This window comes from Delphinus delphis, chromosome 6 (assembly GCF_949987515.2).
Source record: "Delphinus delphis chromosome 6, mDelDel1.2, whole genome shotgun sequence".
Classification (NCBI taxonomy): Eukaryota; Metazoa; Chordata; class Mammalia; order Artiodactyla; family Delphinidae; genus Delphinus; species Delphinus delphis.
Genome location: NC_082688.1, coordinates 56,119,950 through 56,128,537, shown reverse-complemented (window position 1 = coordinate 56,128,537; position 8,588 = coordinate 56,119,950). Strand labels below are relative to the sequence as shown.

The window sequence follows — 8,588 nt, the reverse complement described above, 5'->3', positions numbered from 1 at the left end:
ATAGTTTAGAAATAAAGAAAAGGCGAAAAAAAATCATCCATAATCCCATTCTAATACAATCAATATCATACTTTTCTTTCATTTTCTTTCTCCTCGGTAGGTACATTTTCATCTGATTGGAAAACTGTTGGAGAGCGACCCTCGCTCCCACCTTCCCAGAGCCCAGACCGAGGGCCAGGCAGGGGAGGAAGGAGCGCTCCCGCCCATCCCCGCCGACGCCTCGTTGACGTCACTGCTTCGAGCCGCAGACCCCCGCCCTCCTGCTCCGTCGCGGTCGCTTTGACAGAACGCGATGGCGGCGTGCGGGTCTGCCGGAGTACCGGCGACCGTGTCGGGAAAGCAAGAGTTTTACCAGCTTCTGAAGAACCTCATCAATCCAAGCTGTATGGTGCGGAGACAAGCAGAGGAAATCTATGAAAATATCCCAGGTCTGTGTAAGACTACATTCCTCTTAGATGCCGTCAGAAATAGAAGAGCAGGTTATGAGGTGAGACAAATGGCTGCCGCCCTGCTACGACGGCTTTTGTCCTCTGGGTTTGAGGAAGTCTATCCAAATCTGCCTTCTGATGTTCAGAGGGACGTCAAGATTGAACTGATACTGGCTGTTAAGTTAGAAACCCATGCTAGTATGAGGAAAAAACTTTGTGATATTTTTGCAGTGCTGGCCAGGAATTTGATAGATGAGGATGGCACTAACCACTGGCCCGAAGGTCTGAAGTTCCTTGTTGATTCAATCTACTCTAAAAATGTGGTTCTGTGGGAAGTTGCACTTCACGTTTTCTGGCACTTTCCTGGGATTTTTGGGACCCAAGATCGGCACGATTTGGATATCATCAAACGGTTGTTGGACCAGTGTATTCAAGATCAAGAACATCCAGCAATCAGGACATTATCTGCTAGAGCTGCAGCTGCATTTGTACTTGCTAATGAGAATAATATTGCTCTTTTCAAAGACTTTGCAGACTTGCTTCCTGGAATCTTACAGGCTGTGAATGATTCATGCTACCAGGATGATGATTCAGTGCTAGAATCCCTTGTTGAGATTGCAGATACTGTACCTAAATATTTGGGTCCTTATTTAGAAGATACTCTGCAATTGAGTCTAAAGTTATGTGGAGACTCTAGACTTAGTAATCTGCAACGCCAGCTGGCTCTTGAAGTAATAGTGACCTTGTCTGAAACTGCAACCCCAATGTTGAAAAAACATACAAATATTATTGCACAGGCAGTTCCTCATATATTGGCAATGATGGTCGATCTACAAGATGATGAGGACTGGGTAAATGCTGATGAAATGGAAGAAGATGATTTTGACAGCAATGCAGTTGCTGCTGAGAGTGCACTAGACAGACTGGCTTGTGGGCTCGGTGGAAAACTTGTTTTACCAATGACTAAGGAGCATATCATGCAGATGCTTCAGAGCCCTGACTGGAAATATCGACATGCTGGATTAATGGCCTTATCTGCTATTGGAGAAGGATGCCATCAGCAAATGGAATCAATTCTAGACGAAACAGTTAACTCTGTTTTGCTTTTTCTTCAGGATCCTCATCCAAGGGTGAGGGCTGCAGCCTGTACTACACTTGGACAGATGGCTACAGATTTTGCACCTAACTTCCAAAAGAAATTCCATGAAACGGTGATTGCAGCTCTGTTGCGTACCATGGAAAATCAAGGTAATCAGCGTGTGCAGTCACATGCAGCTTCTGCGCTTATTATTTTTATTGAAGACTGCCCCAAATCATTGCTAGTTCTATATTTGGATAGTATGGTGAGAAATCTACATTCCATCTTGGTGATTAAACTTCAAGAGTTGATTCGCAATGGAACTAAGTTGGCCTTGGAACAGCTTGTGACAGCCATTGCCTCAGTTGCAGATACAATAGAAGAAAAATTTGTTCCATACTATGATATATTTATGCCCTCACTAAAGCAGATTGTTGAGCTTGCTGTTCAAAAGGAACTCAAACTTCTGAAAGGAAAAACTATTGAATGCATTAGCCATGTTGGTCTTGCTGTTGGGAAGGAAAAATTTATGCAAGATGCATCAAATGTGATGCAACTGTTGTTAAAAACACAATCAGACTTAAATAATATGGAAGATGATGACCCTCAGACCTCTTACATCATTTCAGCGTGGGCCAGAATGTGTAAAATTCTTGGAAATGATTTTCAACAGTACCTTCCACTGGTTATTGAGCCTCTTATTAAGACTGCTTCAGCTAAACCTGACGTTGCTCTCTTAGACACACAAGATGTGGAGAATATGAGTGATGATGATGGATGGCAATTTGTAAATCTTGGAGACCAGCAGAGTTTTGGAATTAAGACTTCAGGGCTTGAAGCAAAAGCAACTGCTTGCCAGATGTTGGTTTATTATGCTAAGGAGTTAAGGGAAGGATTCGTGGAATACACAGAACAAGTTGTAAAACTGATGGTTCCTTTACTGAAATTTTATTTCCATGACAATGTTCGAGTGGCAGCAGCAGAGTCCATGCCTTTTCTCCTGGAATGTGCAAGAATTCATGGCCCAGAGTATCTTGCACAGATGTGGCATTTCATATGTGATCCTTTAATCAAGGCTATTGGGACCGAACCTGATACAGATGTACTCTCAGAAATAATGAATTCTTTTGCAAAGTCCATTGAAGTAATGGGAGATGGGTGCCTCAATGATGAACAGTTGGAAGAACTGGGAGAAATACTGAAAGCAAAACTTGAAGGGCACTTTAAAAACCAAGAACTGAGACAGGTTAAAAGACAGGAAGAAAACTATGACCAACAGGTTGAAATGTCTCTGCAAGATGAGGATGAATGTGATGTTTATATTCTGACCAAAGTATCAGATATTTTGCACTCATTATTTAGTACTTACAAGGAAAAGATTTTACCGTGGTTTGAACAGCTGCTTCCATTAATTGTAAATCTAATTTGTTCTAATAGGCCATGGCCAGACAGACAGTGGGGATTGTGCATATTTGATGATATCATAGAACACTGTAGTCCAACCTCATTTAAATATGTAGAATATTTTCGGTGGCCGATGCTACTAAATATGCGAGACAACAACCCTGAAGTCAGGCAAGCGGCTGCTTATGGCCTGGGTGTTATGGCACAGTTTGGTGGAGATGATTATCGTTCTTTATGTTCAGAAGCTGTTCCGCTGCTGGTAAAAGTTATTAAGTGTGCAAATTCCAAAACCAAAAAAAATGTCATTGCTACAGAGAACTGTATCTCAGCAGTAGGCAAGATTTTGAGGTTTAAGCCTAACTGTGTAAATGTAGATGAAGTTCTTCCACACTGGTTGTCATGGCTTCCATTGCATGAGGATAAAGAGGAAGCTATTCAGACTTTGAGTTTTCTCTGTGACTTAATTGAAAGTAACCACCCAGTTGTACTTGGTCCAAATAATTCCAATCTTCCAAAAATAATCAGTGTAATTGCAGAAGGAAAAATGAATGAGACTATTAACTATGAAGATCCTTGTGCCAAACGCCTAGCTAATGTCGTGCGTCAGGTACAGACTTCTGAAGAATTATGGTTGGAATGCATTTCCCAGCTTGATGATGAGCAGCAGGAAGCCTTACAGGAGTTGCTAAATTTTGCCTGAAGCACCTTAATATTACTTGAATATCATCCACCATAAAAGTAACTCTGAACAAGTTTTGTGCGTGGATTCCATTATGATTGAGAGAACTGTTCTCTTCCTGCTAAGCAGTTTATATGCCTTCCCCATGTTTCTCCAGGATTAGTCAGTGTTATAGCCTCTGTTTACCTTGCATGTTTTATCTCTTAAACACAGACCTTGGTGATAACCTGTGCTTCTGTTGTCTTAAAATGTTTGTCACCTTTCCTGTAGTTGATGTGAAGTATATAAATTGTTGCTATTTGTCTGAATTATTGATGCTGGGCAAGCAGTATACTTGGTGTCAAGATGTCATGCTGCCTACCACAAGATGCTAAGAGCTCACAAAGATGGGATAGGAGAACTTCCAGGACAAACATCTTTGGAATTGTGGGTGAAGAATATAGTGGCAGGCTTATTCCTCCTTGATAATACTCCTAGTTATCATAGTAATGGGAGGATGCTGAAATTGGAACAGAGATTTGAGATATTACAATGGATGTGGGAAGTTTTCTCCATAATACATATGAACGTTTTAATAATGTCCTCCTGAGACTGAGATATATCCATATTCTAGTTCCCAAAGTGTCCAGCTGAGAGTTAAAACTTTGAAGTCTTAGACCAGTCTCTTTTTTTTCAAGTTATCCAGGACTCTAAGGACCATGGTTACTGAAAAGCGCATCCTGGTACATCTAACATTGGTAGCATGTAACATACTGTAACACAGTGTTTGACAAATAGTAAATAATATTCAGTGTTATGTATTTGAGCAGAATATTGCATTGTGTATGTATGCCATTTTTTCCTGCAAAGCAGTTCAACAAGAAGAGAAGCCCTGATTCAAAGTGGGGCTTAAATAGATTTCTATTTTGGAGAAGTTCTTAATAGATTATATAGTAGCATTAAAGAGAATTCTATTGTGATCATGAAAGGGAAGCAAAATTAATTTAATCTTTAAACGAGAAAAAGAAAACAGCTTTGAGAAGTTATTTAGCAGTAGGTATACATTGTAAGAAAACAGTTCTGTAAATCTAGGGTTAATTATATTAATTGCAATGTTGGTCTTTAATGTCAGGCTTTTTGTAGGGTAGAAAAAAACCTTTCTACTCAGCAAGTTATTAATCCAAAATTTAAGAACAAATACATCTGTCAGGATTTCCTGGGGCTATTATGAGTACTGTCTATGTAACATATTTAGTAAATATTTAAGACTTAGTAAGTGCTTAATAAATGGTAGCTGTTATTGCTGTTGGTGTTTTTACTTCTGCTGTGTTCTTTTTTATGGTTTGGAATTCCTTTTACATTAGAATCTCTGTTTCACCTCCTACAAGTTCATGAGCAGGCCATCTAGGCCATTGTGGACAGATATGAAGTTGAGATTTTAGATATGCAATTCTTGTACATTCCCTACAATTATTTATTGTTAATGAGAGAAAAAAGAAAAGGACATTAGGTACAGTATAGTCACAATTTTAAGTTTATTTAAAATAAAATTTTAAAGTATAGATGAATAAATAGAAAAACCCCACTACAAAGTATTGATATTACTGTAATAGAGGTTTTCTCTGGATGGTGGGATGGAAAGGCAGTTTTTCTTCTTACTTATCTATATTCTAAAAGTTCAAGCACCTGATTCTATTTTCATACTAGCTAAGATCTCAGTCAATTTGGCCTCTCCATGACCTATAGCTGAGGTTTCTTCTACTCACCTGCACCTCTTTATCTTAATTAGTATCCCTTAATTAAGAAGCCCTTGGTAAACATTTCTAGCAATTCCCTACACTCTGGTACATGAGGAACTGGAAAATCTACCATATGACTTGGAATTAGGCACCTGGAGAATTTTGAAGTATGACAGACCTAGATTTGAATTTTGGCAAACTACTTTTTTAACCTAAACAATTCTCCATCTGTGAAATGGCCATAATACGTAGCTCATAGGATTGTGAGAATTAAAGGAGGTAACGAATATAGAGTGCTTAGTGGCACAGTGTTTGATAAATGCAAGCTAATATTATCCGAGAGTCGTGAAATAGGGTTGGTGGCTAAAGAGAAAGAGGTGATATTTGCTGGGGTGAGATGGGTGCAGATTCTTGGGCTTTGTCAAAGGAAATGAGGGACGTTCAGTCAGACAGTTTTGGCTGTCAGTCCCTGAAGTCAGACTGGTCTCTGCCTTTGTTCCTGAGCTGAGGTACATCTGTGGGCTCTATGGAGAGAGAATGCTGTAAATGCCTAATACACCACAAATGTCTGATGAGGTGAGAGGAGACCGTGAAAACTAGATGATGGGTGTGCTTGTTGGCGGTGGTAGTGTCAATACCCTAAAACCTCAAAAGTGTTCCCACTTAACTGTTTTACCTAAGGCTGCTGTCTAACTTAACTGGACCAAAAAAAGCTTTTAAGTTTGAATTTTATCAGTGCTTTAAAAGTCCATATTAATGGGAAGTAAACAATCATAATAGTCAGTATATCCCAATCATTTCATTATACAGCTTTCCCTTTTTTTTTGGCCTTCGCCGCGTGGCATGTGGGAATCTCAGTTTCTCGACCGGGGATGAACCCACGCCACCACCCACCCCCACTGCAGCGGAAGTGCGGAGTCTTAACCACTGGACCGCCAGGGAAGTCCCCACTTGCTTTCTAAAATTTTGATTTTTGTATTCAAGTAATTCCAGGTTTAAAGCAAGAGAGTTCTGTGTAAGGAGAAAAAGTAATATGTGCACCTTTAAAATAGAACGTGAGAAGATAGTAATAACTGCTTTAAGGACCCATTAGTTCCTTTCTCCTCACTTTAAGCAATATGACAACTAATGGAATGATAAGTTCACTTTTTAGACATTCCCTAGACAGTAATTTTAAAATGTGTAGTGAGATTGTAAGGTCATGCTGCACAGCTTAGATTTGAAATATCTGAAGACTGTTTTCAGTCCCAAGGATTTTTAAAAATGAGGTCCCATTCCCTTCCTTTACTCTTAGCAGATGTCAAAAATCGAGAGGGTGGAAATGTTTTTCACTAACGGAAAACATGGGATTAATTTCCAAAACAGGAATTGATGTTAAGACCTGGGAACAGGAGTTTGAGAAATTCAAGTTCCACAAATCATCTCCTTTCCTTTTCCATGTGAACATGTTTCAGTTGGTCGAGTCCTTCAACCTCCTTTCTAGACTTCTCAAAATTCTAGTTTTATATTGAAAAACCGGCAGTCACAGGGGGAGGGAGTGTGCAAAGAGAAGTTTTTTACAAAAGGATAGGATTTACATTTTATGCCTTCTTACAATTCACTTTCCATCGACGAAGGTTATCTAGCAAGCTCCTTCAGGATTAATTTTAGCTTTTAGCGCTAATAGGGGTCTCACAAAAGAAATATCCTCTTGCAGCACCTGATTTAAAAACCCTTTCGGCCTCCCTCTCAGGAGGTGGCAAGCAAAGCTGCGCAGGCGCCTTGCTTCCCTCTTCACTCCGCCCCTTACAGTCGTCTACAAGCTGATGACATCATTGGTCTGTGCAACCTACCAGGCCTCAGGGCCTGAAGCTGAGACTAAGTCCTTGCTATCGCTTAGCGGGGCGGGACGTGAAGTCGGGCTGGTGGTGTTGTACTACGCATGCTCACCGTGGACGGCGACGGTGCCTCTTTCTTTGCGTCTTTCCACAGCTCGCCCCAACCTGGAGGGGGGGGGCCTGAGTGCCCTCCCCCTTCTCTTCCCCCCGCCCAGCAGGGCTTCTAACTGACAGTTGTCGCCGGGCCCCGTCCGCGCGCCACCTCCTCCTGCCCGGGTCCCCCGCAGGTAGAGAGGGGCGGGAGGGGGTGTGAGGGAGAGGAGGAGGAGCCCGAGCCGCGGCTGCCCTGTGCTTCGGCCCCCTCCGGGGAGGCTAGAGGAAACCCCCCCTTCCCCCTCGCCCCCTCCCAGCCCTCAAGCCGGCCCGGGAGGGGGTGGGGCGCCGAGGCCGCGGAGGCCAAGCCGGGCCTGGCGGGTGAAGAGTAGCCGGGCGGGGCGCGGAGGGGTGAGGCAGGCAAGGGCCGCGCGCGCGCCGCCGCCGGGGGGAGGGGAGAGGAGGGCACCTAGGCTCTCCTCTTCTCTCCCCCCTCCTCCGCGCGCCATGTAACCCCGCCCCGCTGGCGGCGAGCTCGAGACCCCCGCGCGCACCGAGCCGAGCCGGCGGCAGAGGAGAGCGAGGCCCGATGCGGCTGGGGCTGCGCGGCGCAGCCGAGCCCTGAGGAAGCGGCCCGCGCTCACGCTTGCCCCGGCGCCTCGAGCGTCCGCTCCACACCGCCCAAGCTGGGCCTGCCGGGGGCATGAGCGTGCCCGGGACGCCGGGGGAGATGGAGCCGGCCGGGGAGGAGGAGCGGCCGCCACCGGCGGCCGAGGAAGAGGACGACGACGACGAGTTGGTGGCAGCGGCGGCCCCGGCCTCAGGGCCGGCCCGAGGAAGGAGTGCCTCTTCGAGGGAGGACGCGGACGACCAGGAGGAGGAGGAGGCGATGGTGGTCGGGGGCGGTGTCTGCAAGGAGCAGGAGCTGACCTACGAGCTGCAGCAGGGTTACCGCATCCTGGGCGAGTTTCTGCAGGAGAAGCACCGAGGCCTCACCTCCCCCTTCCTGCAGCCCTTGGGGGGCGTTGCCACTGGGGAGGAGGAGGCGGCCGAGGGGCCGCGCAGCGGGGGCCGGGGCAGTCGCGCCCTCCGGCAGCAGCCCGGGAAGGGCATGTGTCTGCTGAAGATGGAGGAGAAGTTCGCCAGCGGCCAATACGGGGGCATCACCGAGTTCGTGGCGGACTTCAGGTTGATGCTGGAGACGTGCTACCGCCTGCATGGAGTGGACCACTGGATCTCCAAACAGGGCCAGAAGCTGGAGATGATGCTGGAGCAGAAGTTGGCGCTTCTGTCTCGGTGAGTGAGCCCCGTCCCTGGCGGGACTGACGGGCTGACACAAACACACCCTCGCACGTGTCCGAGGATGGGTTG

General features: G+C 45.2%; 2 protein-coding genes across 6 annotated transcripts in view; both read left to right on the top strand.

Moving 5' to 3' along the window:
* The first annotated feature begins 289 nt into the window (after positions 1 to 289).
* Positions 290 to 4,872, top strand: RANBP6 (RAN binding protein 6). Of its 3 annotated transcripts, none has more exons than XM_060014730.1 (2): positions 293 to 487; positions 1,544 to 4,872. In XM_060014730.1, exons 1-2 carry the CDS (start codon positions 293 to 295, stop codon positions 3,608 to 3,610), a joined length of 2,262 nt encoding a protein of 753 aa, XP_059870713.1. In that variant the 3' UTR covers positions 3,611 to 4,872. The 3 variants fall into 3 exon arrangements, with proteins under 3 accessions (XP_059870712.1, XP_059870713.1, XP_059870714.1); XM_060014731.1 differs by having other exon boundaries at positions 293 to 428; positions 1,544 to 1,755; XM_060014729.1 differs by having other exon boundaries at positions 290 to 4,872.
* A 2,916-nt stretch (positions 4,873 to 7,788) lies between these two features.
* Positions 7,789 to 8,588, top strand: part of BRD10 (bromodomain containing 10) — a 104,638-nt gene continuing 103,838 nt past the window's right edge. For all 3 annotated transcript variants that reach the window (XM_060014727.1, XM_060014726.1, XM_060014725.1), the window contains exon 1: positions 7,789 to 8,513. In XM_060014727.1, coding sequence (XP_059870710.1) covers positions 7,921 to 8,513 — 593 coding nt within the window. In that variant the 5' untranslated portion in view covers positions 7,789 to 7,920. The remainder of the gene's footprint in view (positions 8,514 to 8,588) is intronic.